This window comes from Nerophis lumbriciformis, linkage group LG01 (assembly GCF_033978685.3).
Source record: "Nerophis lumbriciformis linkage group LG01, RoL_Nlum_v2.1, whole genome shotgun sequence".
In the NCBI taxonomy this organism is placed as follows: domain Eukaryota; kingdom Metazoa; phylum Chordata; class Actinopteri; order Syngnathiformes; family Syngnathidae; genus Nerophis; species Nerophis lumbriciformis.
The window spans coordinates 72,765,944-72,785,000 of record NC_084548.2 but is presented as its reverse complement, the minus strand read 5'-3'; the positions used below and the strand labels follow the sequence as shown (position 1 = coordinate 72,785,000).

The following is a 19,057-nucleotide window of genomic DNA, read 5'->3' as shown; positions in this document are numbered from 1 at the left end:
GCGTGTGCGCACAATAAAAGATATTATTAAACCAGACTACCGGGGCTCCCGTGAAGGTCTATTGGGATCAGGAGAACCCACAGGAGGGCAACTTCTACAATCGGTTAAAAAAAAAAAGGTCTTTTTTCTGCAACATCAAGGTATATATTGACGCTTACATAGGTCTGGTGATAATGTTCCCCTTTAAGTCGGGGTCCACGTTAATCAATTCATGGTAAAGTTACATTGTTTAATGCATCCAGCGGGGCATCACAACAAAAGGTTAAAAATGATTTTCAAGGTAAAACATTTTTTTCAAGGTAAAAAATGATTTTCAAGGTAAAAAATGATTTTCAAGGTAAAAAAAAGTTTTCAAGGTACATTTTTTTTTTCAAGGTTAAAAATGATTTTCAAGGTAAAAAAAGATTTTCAAGGTAAAAAAAAGTTTTCAAGGTAAATTTTTTTTTTTCAAAGTTAAAAATGATTTTCAAGGTAAAAAATGTTTTTCTAAGTAAAAAAAATTTTTAAGGTAAAAAAAATTTTTCAAGGTAAAAAAAATTTTTCAAGGTAAAATTTTTTTTTCAAGGTTAAAAATGATTTTCAAGGTAAAAAATGATTTTCAAGGTAAAAAAAATTTTTCAAGGTAAAAAAATGATTTTCAAGGTAAAAATGATTCTCAAGGTAAAAAAAAGTTTAAGGTAAATTTTTTTTTTCAAGGTTAAAAATGATTTTCAAGGTAAAAAAAAGTTTTCAAGGTAAAAAATTTTTTCAAGGTTAAAAATGATTTTCAAGGTAAAAAAAAGTTTTCAAGGTTAAAAATGATTTTCAAGGTAAAAAAAAGTTTTCAAGGTAAAAATTTTTTTTCAAGGTTAAAAATGATTTTCAAGGTAAAAAATGTTTTTCTAGGTAAAAATAATTTTTAAGGTAAAACATTTTTTTCAAGGTTAAATTTTTTTTTCAAGGTAAAAAATCATTTTCAAGGTAAAAAAGTTTTCAAGGTAAATTTTTTTTTTCAAGGTTAAAAATGATTTTCAAGGTAAAAAAAAGTTTTCAAGGTAAATTTTTTTTTTCAAGGTTAAAAATGATTTTCAAGGTAAAAAAAAGTTTTCAAGGTAAATTTTTTTTTCAAGGTTAAAAATGATTTTCAAGGTAAAAAATGTTTTTCTAAGTAAAAATAATTTTTAAGGTAAAAAAAATGTTTCAACGTAAAAAAAATGTTTCAAGGTAAAAAAAAATTTTCAAGGTTAAAAACGATTTTCAAGGTAAAAAATGTTTTTCAAGGTAAAAAAAAATTTTCAAGGTAAAAAAATGATTTTCAAGGTAAAAATTTTTTTTCAAGGTAAAAAATGATTTTCAAGGTAAAAAATGATTTTCAAGGTTAAAAAAAAGTTTTCAAGGTACATTTTTTTTTTCAAGGTTAAAAATGATTTTCAAGGTAAAAAATTATTTTCAAGGTAAAAAAAAGTTTTCAAGGTAAATTTTTTTTTTCAAGGTTAAAAATGATTTTCAAGGTAAAAAATGTTTTTCTAGGTAAAAATAATTTTAAGGTAAAAATTTTTTTTCAAGGTAAAATTTTTTTTTCAAGGTAAAAAATGATTTTCAAGGTAAAAAAAAGTTTTCAAGGTAAATTTTTTTTTTCAAGGTTAAAAATGATTTTCAAGGTAAAAAAAAGTTTTCAAGGTAAATTTTTTTTTTCAAGGTTAAAAATGATTTTCAAGGTAAAAAAAGTTTTCAAGGTAAATTTTTTTTTTCAAGGTTAAAAATGATTTTCAAGGTAAAAAATGTTTTTCTAAGTAAAAATAATTTTTAAGGTAAAAAAAATGTTTCAACGTAAAAAAAATGTTTCAAGGTAAAAAAATTTTTTCAAGGTTAAAAACGATTTTCAAGGTAAAAAATGTTTTTCAAGGTAAAAAAAATTTTTCAAGGTAAAAAAATGATTTTCAAGGTAAAATTTTTTTTTCAAGGTAAAAAATTATTTTCAAGGTAAAAAATGATTTTCAAGGTAAAAAAAAGTTTTCAAGGTACATTTTTTTTTCAAGGTTAAAAATGATTTGCAAGGTAAAAAATGATTTTCAAGGTAAAAAAAAGTTTTCAAGGTAAATTTTTTTTTTCAAGGTTAAAAATGATTTTCAAGGTAAAAAATGTTTTTCTAAGTAAAAATAATTTTTAAGGTAAAAAAAATTTTTCAAGGTAAAATTTTTTTTTCAAGGTTAAAAATGATTTTCAAGGTAAAAAATGATTTTCAAGGTAAAAAAAAGTTTTCAAGGTAAATTTTTTTTTTCAAGGTTAAAAATGATTTTCAAGGTAAAAAATGTTTTTCTAAGTAAAGATAATTTTTAAGGTAACAAAAATGTTTCAAGGTAAAAAATTTTTTTCAAGGTTAAAAATGATTTTCAAGGTAAAATTTTTTTTTCAAGGTAAAAAAATGTTTTATATCGGTATCGGTTGATATCGGAATCGGTAATTAAGAGTTGGACAATATCGGAATATCGGCAAAAAAGCCATTATTGGACATCTCTAATTCTAAATGAATACTTTTTAATACCATTGGGTGCCAAGTTCTTTGATGAACTACATTCCTCTCTCTATACGTTTCTATATAACTTAAAAGAAAACTGGTTTAGTTTAACACAATTCTACCCAAACATTTCATAAATAAATAAAGGAAACAATTATTTTAAAATCGATTTTTTTTCCCCCACCAATTAAAAATCGTTAAGAAATAAGTATTGCGAGTACTGGTGTACTCACGTCATACCTGCGGACAACCTTGCAGAGTGACGGCGGCCGCCGGATGCTGCGGCAGGGATATGCTGATGGGAGTGGCCGTCTGGGCAGCAGGGGGCGGGGCAGGGGGCGGATCCGCCGCGGGCGCCGCCTGCTGCGTGGGTCCAGCCTGCTCGCCTGGTGGCCGGTTACCGTCGGGTCGAGCCCCTCCCTTCACTGCTTCGCCCTCAATCCTCTTCCCTTCCGGTACCAACGAAGAAGAGGCGTCGACTCCCACCTCCAGCACGCGTATCGTCTCCTGACCAGGCATCACGATGACCTGGAGATTAATCCAGAATTGTTTTTATTTTTTAATTCTTTAAAATTTGACGAGAAACAAACTATAAAACTACAAGTCTGCTTCAGATGCATTCATGGAATGTAGGAAATATCCAACTTGGAGCATACAAGGTCTTCTTTAAGGTGAAGACAAATTCCAAAGGAAGTTACAAACCCCGTTTCCATATGAGTTGGGAAATTGTGTTAGATGTAAATATAAACGGAATACAATGATTTGCAAATCCTTTTCAACCCATATTCAATTGAATGCACTACAAAGACAACATATTTGATTGTTGTTGTTTTTTGCAAATAATAATTAACTTAGAATTTCATGGCTGCAACACGTGACAAAGTAGTTGGGAAAGGGCATGTTCACCACTGTGTTACATGGCCTTTCCTTTTAACAACACTCAGTAAACGTTTGGGAACTGAGGAGACACATTTTTGAAGCTTCTCGGGTGGAATTCTTTCCCATTCTTGCTTGATGTACAGCTTAAGTTGTTCAACAGTCCGGGGGTCTCCGTTGTGCTATTTTAGGCTTCACACATTTTCAATGGGAGACAGGTCTGGACTACAGGCAGGCCAGTCTAGTACCCGCACTCTTTTACTATGAAGCCACGCTGTTGTAACACGTGGCTTGGCATTGTCTTGCTGAAATAAGCAGGGGCGTCCATGCTTGGATGGCAACATATGTTGCTCCAAAACCTGTATGTACCTTTCAGCATTAATGGCGCCTTCACAGATGTGTAAGTTACCCATGTCCTGGCCACTAATACACCCCCATACCATCACACATGCTGCCTTTTCAACATTGCGCCTAGAACAGTCCGGATGGTTCTTTTCCTCTTTGGTCCGGAGGACACGACGTCCACAGTTTCCAAAAACAATTTGAAATGTGGACTCGTCTAGGGCTGCAGCTAACGATTATTTTTCTATCGATTAATCTATAGATTATTTTTTCGATTAATCGGTTAATCTATAGATTATTTTTTCGATTAATCTATAGATTATTTTTCCTTTTACCGATTTTTTTTTTTTATTTAAAATGAAGAGGAAAAAATAAATGTAGGCCAGTTTTTTCAAAAGGCATGGCTTTTATTTACAAAAAAAAAGTATGGCCACTCAGTCAACATTGACAACAACATGACAAAATATTCTGTAACAATGTAAACATTTAAAACTTTTAACATTTAACAAAATTAAAAGTAGCTTATTTGCTTTTTAATGTGCAAATATAAAAGTAAACATCCAGTGCAAATCTTAATATTCTGCAATAGTATAAGCATTTCAAAAGTAAAAGTATTGCTTATTTTGCTTTAAAATGTGCAAAAATAAAGATAAACATCCAATACAAAAAAGTGCAAAACGGAAATATTCTGTAACAAGTGTAAACATTTCAACAAAAGTAAAAGTATTGCTTATTTGCTAAAATGTGCAAAAATAAAGCTAAACATCCAATACAAAAAAGTGTACAGTGTAAACATTTCAACAAAAGTAAAAGTATTGCTTATTTTGCTTAATAACACAACAATGATAGTATGATTAAAGTGAAAGTGAATTGTTGGTTTGTACATAGTATATGTAACTGTTAATGTTGTAAAAGGTATTTGCACAACTAATTAACGTTAGCGTTTGTGACACGTCTTGTGCCGTGGGGTTCTTTCAGGACCGACAGACTGAACGCCAGACGGCTTTGCCAGGTTTACAATCTTTTCATTTTACACAAAGTCTTTTCTCTTCCAACTGCGCGGATCGCGCACCTGGGCACGATTGCGGCGTCGCTCCCGGCGCGCCCCGCCTCGCCGCTCGCTCGCCGCCGCCGCCTCTCCACAGCGTTAAAGAGGAGCGCGTCTTTGTAAACACTGAACAGGCACGCCAAACGCGCCTCTCAGAGCGAAACGGTGCTTTAGTTTATCAATTTACAACGCAGATACAAATGACACATTCATGTTTTTGTGTAATAATGACAACGTATACGCACGCGGACGATTGACTTGTTGATGGTGATGGCAAGAACGCTGTCGGGGGTTTTCTTTTCAAATGTTCGTTCATAGCCGTTGTGCTGCTATGATAGGCCATTTCCGCTCGACACAGTGTGCATACAACAACGTTATTAGGCCGTTTATTGAAATACTCCCACACTTTTGACGACTTTTGGCGTGCTTTTTTCCCCTCGCTCGCATCGTCTGCTTTGCGCTCCGCCATGACAGTAAAGTAGTGTGACGTAAATATGCGACGCGCCGACGCACAAAAACGGCGTCGACGTATTTACGTAACCGATGACGTCGACTACGTCGACGCGTCGTTTCAGCCTTAGACTCGTCAGACCACAGAACACTTTTCCACTTTGCATGAGTCCATCTTAGATGAGCTCGGGCCCAGCGAAGCCGGCGGGGTTTCCGGGTGTTGTTGATAAATGGCTTTGGCTTTTGCATAGGAGAGTTTTAACTTGCACTTACAGATGTAGCGACCGACTGCAGTTACTGACAGTGGTTTTCTGAAGTGTTCCTGAGTCCATGTGGTGATATCCTTTACACGCCGATGTCGCACGTAATATCATGGCTTACGTGCAGTGATTTCTCCACATTCTCTGAACCTTTTGATGATATTACGGAGCGTAGATGGTGAAATCCCTAAATTCCTTGGTTGAGAAATGTTGTTCTTAAACAATTTGCTCAGGCATTTGTTGACAAAGTGGTGACCCTCGCCCCGCGTCCTTGTTTGTGAACGACTGAGCATTTCATGGAAGCTACTTTTTACACCCAATCATGGCACCCACCTGTTCCCAATTAGCCTGTTCACCTGTGGGATGTTCCAAATAAGTATTCAACTCAACTTTATCACTCTTTTTTGCCACTTGTGCCAGCTTCAAATTCCAAATATTTGCAAAAAATATTAGTTATAGACTGCAATTGTCTTTGCAGTCAATTCAATTGAATATAAAGTTGAAAAGGATTTGCAAATCATTGCATTCTGTTTTTATTTAACGTTTACACAATGTGACAACTTCACTGCTTTTGGGCAATACTGAGAGTACGAACACTTTGTAGGACTCAAAAAACACGACCGGTACATTCAACCTAATGGCAAAGACTACTTCCTGACTACGACAAACACCAGGACAAACTGAAATAAATACATGCTTGCAAATGAGATTTAGAAGTGTAAGAAACCAAAATATACGACCTAAAAGGCATAAAGTCCATTCCAGACTCCGCTCAAGCTCTTCTAATCACAACAACATGTCACTTACTAAACCTGCGGATATCACATCGGTTTGATATCAGTATCGGCCAACAGCATACTTGCCAACCCTCCCGAATTTCCCGGGAGACTCCCGAAATTCAGCGCCTCTCCCGAAAACCTCCCGGGAACAAATATTCTCCCGAAAATCTCCCGATTTTCAGCCGGAGCTGGAGGCCACGCCCCCTCCAGCTCCACGCGGATCTGAGTGAGGACAACAGGGTGACAAGAACTAAATCATCCAGACTAGAGATAAATTGTATTATTATGTTTATCTTACCTAAAAATAAATATATTTATTAATTACAAAAAAAAACAACTAAATAAATTTGTACTATATTTTGCTAAAAACATCTAAATTAATTGTGTTTTTATTTGTATTTTTTCCTGACTCCTTATTACATCCAGCCATAGAATTATACATTAAAATAAACATATTTGAAATAATTAATTTTAATTATCATAATAATTCATTTAAAATGACCATATAATTCGATTAAAATGACCATATTTAATTATTAAAATAATTGCTTGTTTATCAACTACTTTAGCATTTTATTCATTACATTTTGAAGCTCTCAGAAGCCAAGTTAGGTTATATTCCTTAATATTTATTTATGCAAGTTTGAAGTATCAATTATCTAAACACAGTTTTGTTTGCATATTTTTAGGATATATATATATATATATATATATATATATATATATATATATATATATATAAATATATTTATTAATTACAAAAAAAAAACTAAATACATTTTTACTATATTTTGCTAAAAACATCAAAATTAATTGTGTTTTTATTTGTATTTTTTCTGACTCCTTATTACATCCGGCCGTAGAATTATACATTAAAATAAACATATTTGAAATAATTAATTTTAATTATCATAATCATTCATTTAAAATGACCATATTTAATTATTAAAATAATTGCTTGTTTATCAACAACTTTAGCATTTTATTCATTACATTTTGAAGCTCTCAGAAGCCAAGTTATGTTATATTCCTTAATATTTATCTATGCAAGTTTGAAGTATCAATTATCTAAACACAGTTTTGTTTGCATATTTTTAGGATATATATATATATATATATATATATATATATATATATATATATATATATATATATATTTATTAATTACAAAAAAAAAACTAAATAAATTTTTACTATATTTTGCTAAAAACATCAAAATTAATTGTATTTTTCTTTGTATTTTTTCCTGACTCCTTATTACATCCAGCCATAGAATTATACATTAAAATAAACATATTTGAAATAATTAATTTTAATTATCATAATAATTCATTTAAAATGACCATATAATTCGATTAAAATGACCATATTTAATTATTAAAATAATTGCTTGTTTATCAACAACTTTAGCATTTTATTCATTACATTTTGAAGCTCTCAGAAGCCAAGTTATGTTGTATTCCTTAAGATTTATTTATGCAAGTTTGAAGTATCAATTATCTAAACACAGTTTTGTTTGCATATTTTTAGGATATATATATATATATATATATAAAAATATATTTATTAATTACAAAAAAAAACTAAATAAATTTGTACTATATTTTGCTAAAAACATCAAAATTAATTGTGTTTTTATTTGTAATTTTTTCTGACTCCTTATTACATCCAGCCATAGAATTATACATTAAAATAAACATATTTGAAATAATTAATTTTAATTATCATAATAATTCATTTAAAATGACCATATAATTCGATTAAAATGACCATATTTAATTATTAAAATAATTGCTTGTTTATCAACAACTTTAGCATTTTATTCATTACATTTTGAAGCTCTCAGAAGCCAAGTTAGGTTATATTCCTTAATATTTATTTATGCAAATTTGAAGTATCAATTATCTAAACACAGTTTTGTTTGCATATTTTTAGGATATATATATATATATATATATATATATATATATATATATATATATATATATATATATATATATATATATATATATATATATATATATATATATTTATTAATTACAAAAAAAAAACTAAATAAATTTTTACTATATTTTGCTAAAAACATCAAAATTAATTGTGTTTTTATTTGTATTTTTTCTGACTCCTTATTACATCCGGCCGTAGAATTATACATTAAAATAAACATATTTGAAATAATTAATTTTAATTATCATAATAATTCATATAAAATGACCACATAATTCGATTAAAATGACCATATTTAATTATTAAAATAATTGCTTGTTTATCAACAACTTTAGCATTTTATTCATTACATTTTGAAGCTCTCAGAAGCCAAGTTATGTTATATTCCTTAAGATTTATTTATGCAAGTTTGAAGTATCAATTATCCAAACACAGTTTTGTTTGCATATTTTTAGGATATATATATATATATATATATATATATATATATATATATATATATATATATATATATAAATATATTTATTAATTACAAAAAAAAAACTAAATACATTTTTACTATATTTTGCTAAAAACATCAAAATTAATTGTGTTTTTATTTGTATTTTTTCTGACTCCTTATTACATCCGGCCATAGAATTATACATTAAAATAAACATATTTGAAATAATTAATTTTAATTATCATAATAATTCATTTAAAATGACCATATAATTCGATTAAAATGACCATATTTAATTATTAAAATAATTGCTTGTTTATCAACAACTTTAGCATTTTATTCATTACATTTTGAAGCTCTCAGAAGCCAAGTTAGGTTATATTCCTTAATATTTATTTATGCAAGTTTGAAGTATCAATTATCTAAACACAGTTTTGTTTGCATATTTTTAGGATATATATATATATATATATATATATATATATATATATATATATATATATATATATATATATATATATATATAAAAATATATTTATTAATTACAAAAAAAAACAACTAAATAAATTTGTACTATATTTTGCTAAAAACATCAAAATTAATTGTGTTTTTATTTGTAATTTTTTCTGACTCCTTATTACATCCAGCCATAGAATTATACATTAAAATAAACATATTTGAAATAATTAATTTTAATTATCATAATAATTCATTTAAAATGACCATATAATTCGATTAAAATGACCATATTTAATTATTAAAATAATTGCTTGTTTATCAACAACTTTAGCATTTTATTCATTACATTTTGAAGCTCTCAGAAGCCAAGTTAGGTTATATTCCTTAAGATTTATTTATGCAAGTTTGAAGTATCAATTATCTAAACACAGTTTTGTTTGCATATTTTTAGGATATATATATATATATATATATATATATATATATATATATATATATATATATATATATATATATATATATATATATATAAATAAATATATTTATTAATTACAAAAAAAACTAAATACATTTTTACTATATTTTGCTAAAAACATCAAAATTAATTGTGTTTTTATTTGTATTTTTTCTGACTCATTATTACATCCAGCCGTAGAATTATACATTAAAATAAACATATTTGAAATAATTAATTTTAATTATCATAATAATTCATTTAAAATGACCATATAATTCGATTAAAATGACCATATTTAATTATTAAAATAATTGCTTGTTTATCAACAACTTTAGCATTTTATTCATTACATTTTGAAGCTCTCAGAAGCCAAGTTATGTTATATTCCTTAAGATTTATTTATGCAAGTTTGAAGTATCAATTATCTAAACACAGTTTTGTTTGCATATTTTTAGGATATATATATATATATATATATATATATATTTATTAATTACAAAAAAAAACCTAAATACATTTTTACTATATTTTGCTAAAAACATCAAAATTAATTGTGTTTTTATTTGTAATTTTTTCTGACTCCTTATTACATCCAGCCATAGAATTATACATTAAAATAAACATATTTGAAATAATTAATTTTAATTATCATAATAATTCATTTAAAATGACCATATAATTCGATTAAAATGACCATATTTAATTATTAAAATAATTGCTTGTTTATCAACAACTTTAGCATTTTATTCATTACATTTTGAAGCTCTCAGAAGCCAAGTTAGGTTATACTCCTTAATATTTATTTATGCAAGTTTGAAGTATCAATTATCTAAACACAGTTTTGTTTGCATATTTTTAGGATATATATATATATATATATATATATATATATATATATATATATATATATATATATATATATTTATTAATTACAAAACAATAACTAAATAAATTTTTACTATATTTTGCTAAAAACATCAAAATTAATTGTGTTTTTATTTGTATTTTTTCTGACTCCTTATTTCATCCAGCCATAGAATTATACATTAAAATAAACATATTTGAAATAATTCATTTTAATTATCATAATAATTCATTTAAAATGACCATATAATTCGATTAAAATGGCCATATTTAATTATTAAAATAATTGCTTGTTTATCAACAACTTTAGCATTTTATTCATTACATTTTGAAGCTCTCAGAAGCCAAGTTAGGTTATATTCCTTAATATTTATTTATGCAAGTTTGAAGTATCAATTATCTAAACACAGTTTTGTTTGCATATTTTTAGGATATATATATATATATATATATATATATATATATATATATATATATATATATATATATATATATATATATATATATAAAAATATATTTATTAATTACAAAAAAAAAAAAACGAAATACATTTTTACTATATTTTGCTAAAAACATCAAAATTAATTGTGTTTTTATTTGCATTTTTTCTGACTCCTTATTACATCCAGCCATAGAATTATACATTAAAATAAACATATTTGAAATAATTAATTTTAATTATCATAATCATTCATTTAAAATGACCATATTTAATTATTAAAATAATTGCTTGTTTATCAACAACTTTAGCATTTTATTCATTACATTTTGAAACTCTCAGAAGCCAAGTGAGGTTATATTCCTTAATATTTATTTATGCAAGTTTGAAGTATCAATTATCTAAACACAGTTTTGTTTGCATATTTTTAGGATATATATATATATATATAAATATATATATATATATATATAAATATATTTATTAATTACAACAAAAAAAAACTAAATACATTTTTACTATATTTTGCTAAAAACATCAAATTTAATTGTGTTTTTATTTGTATTTTTTCTGACTCCTTATTACATCCAGCCATAGAATTATACATTAAAATAAACATATTTGAAATAATTAATTTTAATTATCATAATAATTCATTTAAAATGACCATATAATTCGATTAAAATGGCCATATTTAATTATTAAAATAATTGCTTGTTTATCAACTACTTTAGCATTTTATTCATTACATTTTGAAGCTCTCAGAAGCCAAGTTATGTTATATTCCTTAATATTTATTTATGCAAGTTTGAAGTATCAATTATCTAAACACAGTTTTGTTTGCATATTTTTAGGATATATATATATATATATATATATATATATATATATATATATATATATTTATTAATTACAAAACAATAACTAAATAAATTTTTACTATATTTTGCTAAAAACATCAAAATTAATTGTGTTTTTATTTGTATTTTTTCTGACTCCTTATTTCATCCAGCCATAGAATTATACATTAAAATAAACATATTTGAAATAATTCATTTTAATTATCATAATAATTCATTTAAAATGACCATATAATTCGATTAAAATGGCCATATTTAATTATTAAAATAATTGCTTGTTTATCAACAACTTTAGCATTTTATTCATTACATTTTGAAGCTCTCAGAAGCCAAGTTAGGTTATATTCCTTAATATTTATTTATGCAAGTTTGAAGTATCAATTATCTAAACACAGTTTTGTTTGCATATTTTTAGGATATATATATATATATATATATATATATATATATATATATATATATATATATATATATATATATATATATATATATAAATATATTTATTAATTACAAAAAAAAAAAAACGAAATACATTTTTACTATATTTTGCTAAAAACATCAAAATTAATTGTGTTTTTATTTGCATTTTTTCTGACTCCTTATTACATCCAGCCATAGAATTATACATTAAAATAAACATATTTGAAATAATTAATTTTAATTATCATAATCATTCATTTAAAATGACCATATTTAATTATTAAAATAATTGCTTGTTTATCAACAACTTTAGCATTTTATTCATTACATTTTGAAACTCTCAGAAGCCAAGTGAGGTTATATTCCTTAATATTTATTTATGCAAGTTTGAAGTATCAATTATCTAAACACAGTTTTGTTTGCATATTTTTAGGATATATATATATATATATAAATATATATATATATATATATAAATATATTTATTAATTACAACAAAAAAAAACTAAATACATTTTTACTATATTTTGCTAAAAACATCAAATTTAATTGTGTTTTTATTTGTATTTTTTCTGACTCCTTATTACATCCAGCCATAGAATTATACATTAAAATAAACATATTTGAAATAATTAATTTTAATTATCATAATAATTCATTTAAAATGACCATATAATTCGATTAAAATGGCCATATTTAATTATTAAAATAATTGCTTGTTTATCAACTACTTTAGCATTTTATTCATTACATTTTGAAGCTCTCAGAAGCCAAGTTATGTTATATTCCTTAATATTTATTTATGCAAGTTTGAAGTATCAATTATCTAAACACAGTTTTGTTTGCATATTTTTAGGATATATATATATATATATATATATATATATATATATATATATATATATATATATATATATATATATATATATATATATATTTATTAATTACAAAAAAAAACTAAATACATTTTTACTATATTTTGCTAAAAACATCAAAATTTATTGTGTTTTTATTTGTATTTTTTCTGACTCCTTATTACATCCAGCCATAGAATTATACATTAAAATAAACATATTTGAAATAATTAATTTTAATTATCATAATAATTCATTTAAAATGACCATATAATTCGATTAAAATGACCATATTTAATTATTAAAATAATTGCTTGTTTATCAACAACGTTAGCATTTTATTCACTACATTTTGAAGCTCTCAGAAGCCAAGTTATGTTATATTCCTTAAGATTTATTTATGCAAGTTTGAAGTATCAATTATCTAAACACAGTTTTGTTTGCATATTTTTAGGATATATATATATATATATATATATATATATATATATATATATATATATATATATATATATATATATATAAATAAATATATTTATTAATTACAAAAAAAACTAAATACATTTTTACTATATTTTGCTAAAAACATCAAAATTAATTGTGTTTTTATTTGTATTTTTTCTGACTCATTATTACATCCAGCCGTAGAATTATACATTAAAATAAACATATTTGAAATAATTAATTTTAATTATCATAATAATTCATTTAAAATGACCATATAATTCGATTAAAATGACCATATTTAATTATTAAAATAATTGCTTGTTTATCAACAACTTTAGCATTTTATTCATTACATTTTGAAGCTCTCAGAAGCCAAGTTATGTTATATTCCTTAATATTTATTTATGCAAGTTTGAAGTATCAATTATCTAAACACAGTTTTGTTTGCATATTTTTAGGATATATATATATATATATATATATATATATTTATTAATTACAAAAAAAAACCTAAATACATTTTTACTATATTTTGCTAAAAACATCAAAATTAATTGTGTTTTTATTTGTAATTTTTTCTGACTCCTTATTACATCCAGCCATAGAATTATACATTAAAATAAACATATTTGAAATAATTAATTTTAATTATCATAATAATTCATTTAAAATGACCATATAATTCGATTAAAATGACCATATTTAATTATTAAAATAATTGCTTGTTTATCAACAACTTTAGCATTTTATTCATTACATTTTGAAGCTCTCAAGTTAGGTTATATTCCTTAAGATTTATTTATGCAAGTTTGAAGTATCAATTATCCAAACACAGTTTTGTTTGCATATTTTTAGGATATATATATATATATATATATATATATATATATATATATATATATATATATATATATATATATATATATATATATATATATATATATTAGAGATGCGCGGTTTGCGGGCACAACCGCGGAGTCCGCGGATTATCCGCGGATCGGGCGGATGAAATTAAAAAAAATTAGATTTTATCCGCGGGTCGGGTCGGGTCGGGTCGGGTCGGGTCGGGCGGTTGAAATAAAAAAATATTAGATTTTAAATAGATTCAGGCGGGTGGCAGTTAAACCAATTGGGAAATATATATACATAGTTAAATGTTGTTACCCACATACGAAAAACGAGCAGGCACCTGCTGCATATGCCACAACAGAAGAAGAAAAAAAAAAGAGATGGACACTTTTACAGAGCGGAGAAGGGACGCCTCGCCGGGGTCCGGGACCGAGGCCCCTTCCCCCGAGAGGGCCCCACCGGGAGCCGTAGCTGAGGCGATCCGCGAGAAGGGCCCGACGCACGTCCAGGGTCACCACCGCACCGACACCCCGCCTCGTCCGCCTTCGCCGCGGCCGGCGTCACGCGCAGCAGGTAAGCATCTTACCTGCCCGCCACCCCCGTGGCCGGGGGCGCGTAACAGGGGTCACTCCGCGCGCAGTGCGCTCACGAAAGGGGTGGGGCTCACCCTGGTTGATATAGACATCAGGACGGTGGCCATGGAAGTCGGAACCCGCTAAGGAGTGTGTAACAACCCACCTGCCGAATCAACTAGCCCTGAAAATGGATGGCGCTGGAGCGTCGGGCCCATACCCGGCCGTCGCCGGCAGCGAGACGCGCTTGGAGGTGCGCTCAGCGCGGCTCCCATATGATTGTGCACTGGTGTGCGTCTGGGTCGTGACAGCGTGGCACGCGAATGTCTGCACTGCATTGGATCAGTCTCCTTTCTTTAACAGGCAAAAGCTTTATAACCTCACTAATGCCTTGCATCGTCTATATTAGATATATAACAACGGGCGGGGGCGGGCGGGTGCGGTTCTGATCAAATGTTACATCGGGTGGATGGCGGATGGTTGACGACTTTCTGATGCGGTTGCGGATGAAATAATTGCCTATCCGCGCATCTCTAATATATATATATATATATATATATATATATATATATATATATACACACACACAGGTAAAAGCCAGTAAATCAGAATATTTTGAAAAACTTGATTTATTTCAGTAATTGCATTCAAAAGGTGTAACTTGTACATTATATTTATTCATTGCACACAGACTGATGCATTCAAATGTTTATTTCATTTAATTTTGATGATTTGAAGTGGCAACAAATGAAAATCCAAAATTCCGTGTGTCACAAAATTAGAATATTACTTAAGGCTAATACAAAAAAGGGATTTTTAGAAATGTTGGCCAACTGAAAAGTATGAAAATGAAAAATATGAGCATGTACAATACTCAATACTTGGTTGGAGCTCCTTTTGCCTCAATTACTGCGTTAATGCGGCGTGGCATGGAGTCCATGAGTTTCTGGCACTGCTCAGGTGTTATGAGAGCCCAGGTTGCTCTGATAGTGGCCTTCAACTCTTCTGCGTTTTTGGGTCTGGCATTCTGCATCTTCCTTTTCACAATACCCCACAGATTTTCTATGGGGCTAAGGTCAGGGGAGTTGGCGGGCCAATTTAGAACAGAAATACCATGGTCCGTAAACCAGGCACGGGTAGATTTTGCGCTGTGTGCAGGCACCAAGTCCCGTTGGAACTTGAAATCTCCATCTCCATAGAGCAGGTCAGCAGCAGGAAGCATGAAGTGCTCTAAAACTTGCTGGTAGACGGCTGCGTTGACCCTGGATCTCAGGAAACAGAGTGGACCGACACCAGCAGATGACATGGCACCCCAAACCATCACCCAACCATGCAAATTTTGCATTTCCTTTGGAAATCGAGGTCCCAGAGTCTGGAGGAAGACAGGAGAGGCACAGGATCCACGTTGCCTGAAGTCTAGTGTAAAGTTTCCACCATCAGTGATGGTTTGGGGTGCCATGTCATCTGCTGGTGTCGGTCCACTCTGTTTCCTGAGATCCAGGGTCAACGCAGCCGTCTACCAGCAAGTTTTAGAGCACTTCATGCTTCCTGCTGCTGACCTGCTCTATGGAGATGGAGATTTCAAGTTCCAACAGGACTTGGCGCCTGCACACAGCGCAAAATCTACCCGTGCCTGGTTTACGGACCATGGTATTTCTGTTCTAAATTGGCCCGCCAACTCCCCTGACCTTAGCCCCATAGAAAATCTGTGGGGTATTGTGAAAAGGAAGATGCAGAATGCCAGACCCAAAAACGCAGAAGAGTTGAAGGCCACTATCAGAGCAACCTGGGCTCTCATAACACCTGAGCAGTGCCAGAAACTCATGGACTCCATGCCACGCCGCATTAACGCAGTAATTGAGGCAAAAGGAGCTCCAACCAAGTATTGAGTATTGTACATGCTCATATTTTTCATTTTCATACTTTTCAGTTGGCCAACATTTCTAAAAATCCCTTTTTTGTATTAGCCTTAAGTAATATTCTAATTTTGTGACACACGGAATTTTGGATTTTCATTTGTTGCCACTTCAAATCATCAAAATTCAATGAAATAAACATTTGAATGCATCAGTCTGTGTGCAATGAATAAATATAATGTACAAGTTACACCTTTTGAATGCAATTACTGAAATAAATCAAGTTTTTCAAAATATTCTAATTTACTGGCTTTTACCTGTATATATATATGAATGAAATACTTGACTTGGTGAATTCTAGCTGTCAATATACTCCTCCACTCTTAACCACGCCCCCGTCCCACCCACACCTCCCGAAATCGGAGGTCTCAAGGTTGGCAAGTATGGCCAACAAATATCAGCATCATGTATAACTTTTTACAAAATGACTTTAAGTCCATTTTGTGATGGCCCTGGAACAGATCAACTCATTTGCTATGATGTTTTGTGGGTACAATTGTTAATTAGAGCGAAAGGTCGGACTTTGGGGGTTATTTTCCAGTCAAACAAGCCACTACTTGATGAAATGTCTACTGGGCGGCGATGGACCACATGCAGTGAGGAGCGAGGCAGGAGGAGGAAGAGGAGGAGGACGAGGATGCGAGCGAGGAGGGAGGATGCATACCTGGTCGCCTCCGGCAGGGAATGTCAAAGGGCAGGATTTGAAATGGGCTGACAAAAGACGTCAGCGCTCAGACAGTGAATGGCTAAGGAGGACAGAGACGTTAAAACACAGCAATGACCGACAGAAAGCAGCATGCTCCCGCTTGCTTTCAAACACAGTGAAGAACATTGCTTAACACAAACACATTCTTGTATTTGTTACCTTCTTGTTACCTGAGAAAAATGCCTCCCTCTTTAGGACCAGCCTTTCCAGATATATAAAGATTTGTATTTACAACATTAATAATATATACATACTATACAAATATAAGGCAAGATTTTAGCTAATTATTTATTTTTTGGTTTGTAATTGTTTTTTACTGAATTATATTTATATAGCGCTTTTCTCTAGTGACTCAAAGCGCTTTTACATAGTGAAAGCCAATATCTAAGTTACATTTAAAGCAGTGTGGGTGGCACTGGGAGCAGGCGGGTAAAGTGTCTTGCTCAAGGGCACAACGGCAGTGACTAGGACGGCGTAAGCGGGAATCGAACCTGGAAGCCTTGAGTTGCTGGCACGGCCGCTCTACCAACCGAGCTATGCCTATAATCGTCATTATTTACTTCAAGTTATTACAGTATGTCTCTATATATAAAAAAAAGTAAATTAATTTTGGCATTTAAATTTAAATTTGATTAATTTTACGACAAAATATTGCAATATTACAGAAAGAATATGAGAAATTGTTGGCAATTTTATAAGAAAAAAGTCGACACGTGAGAAAAAGACTGCTTTTAGTTCATTTATTATTTTTTTAATTTGTAATTGTTTTTTAATCTTCATTATTTACTTCAAGTTATTACAGTATCTCTCTATAAACATATTTTTTTTAAATTAATTTTGGCCAAAAGGGTGCGCATTTCAATTTTAATAATTTTACGACAAATGTTTCAATATTACAGAAACAGAAATAATATGAGAAATTGTTGCCAATTTTATAAGAAAAAAGTCGACACATTGTGAGAAAAAGACTGCTTTTAGTTCATTTATTATTTTTTCAATTCATAATAGTTTTTTAATCTTAATTATTTACTTCAAGTTATTACAGTATGTCTCTATATACATATTTTTGTTTGTATGAATTTTGGCCAAAGGGGGCGCATTTCAATTTTAATAATTTTACGACAAAATATTGCAATATTACAGAAACAGAAAGAATATGAGAAATTGTTCCCAATTTTATAAGAAAAAAGTCGACACATTGTGAGAAAAAGACTGCTTTTAGTTCATTTATTATTTTTAAAATTTTCTGTTTGTAATTGGTTTTTAATTTTCATTATTTACTTCAAGTTATTACAGTATGTCTCTATATACATATTTAAATAAAAAATAGCCAAAGGGGGCGCATTTCAATTTCAATAATTTTACGACAAAATATTGCAATATTACAGAAAGAATATGAGAAATTGTTGCCAATTTTATAAGAAAAATGTCGACACATTGTGAGAAAAAGACTGCTTTTAGTTCATTTATTATATTTTTAATTCATAATAGTTTTTTAATCTTAATTATTTACTTCAAGTTATTACAGTATGTCTCTATATACATATTTTTGTTTGTATGAATTTTGGCCAAA

At 29.0% G+C, this 19,057-nt stretch overlaps 1 protein-coding gene across 1 annotated transcript in view; it reads right to left on the bottom strand.

The window, feature by feature from the left end:
- The window catches only part of pou6f1 (POU class 6 homeobox 1), an 83,670-nt gene that overhangs the window by 35,960 nt on the left and 28,653 nt on the right, over window positions 1-19,057 (bottom strand). The window contains exon 3 of the mRNA XM_061972475.1: window positions 2,738-3,025. Coding sequence (XP_061828459.1) covers window positions 2,738-3,025 — 288 coding nt within the window. The remainder of the gene's footprint in view (window positions 1-2,737; window positions 3,026-19,057) is intronic.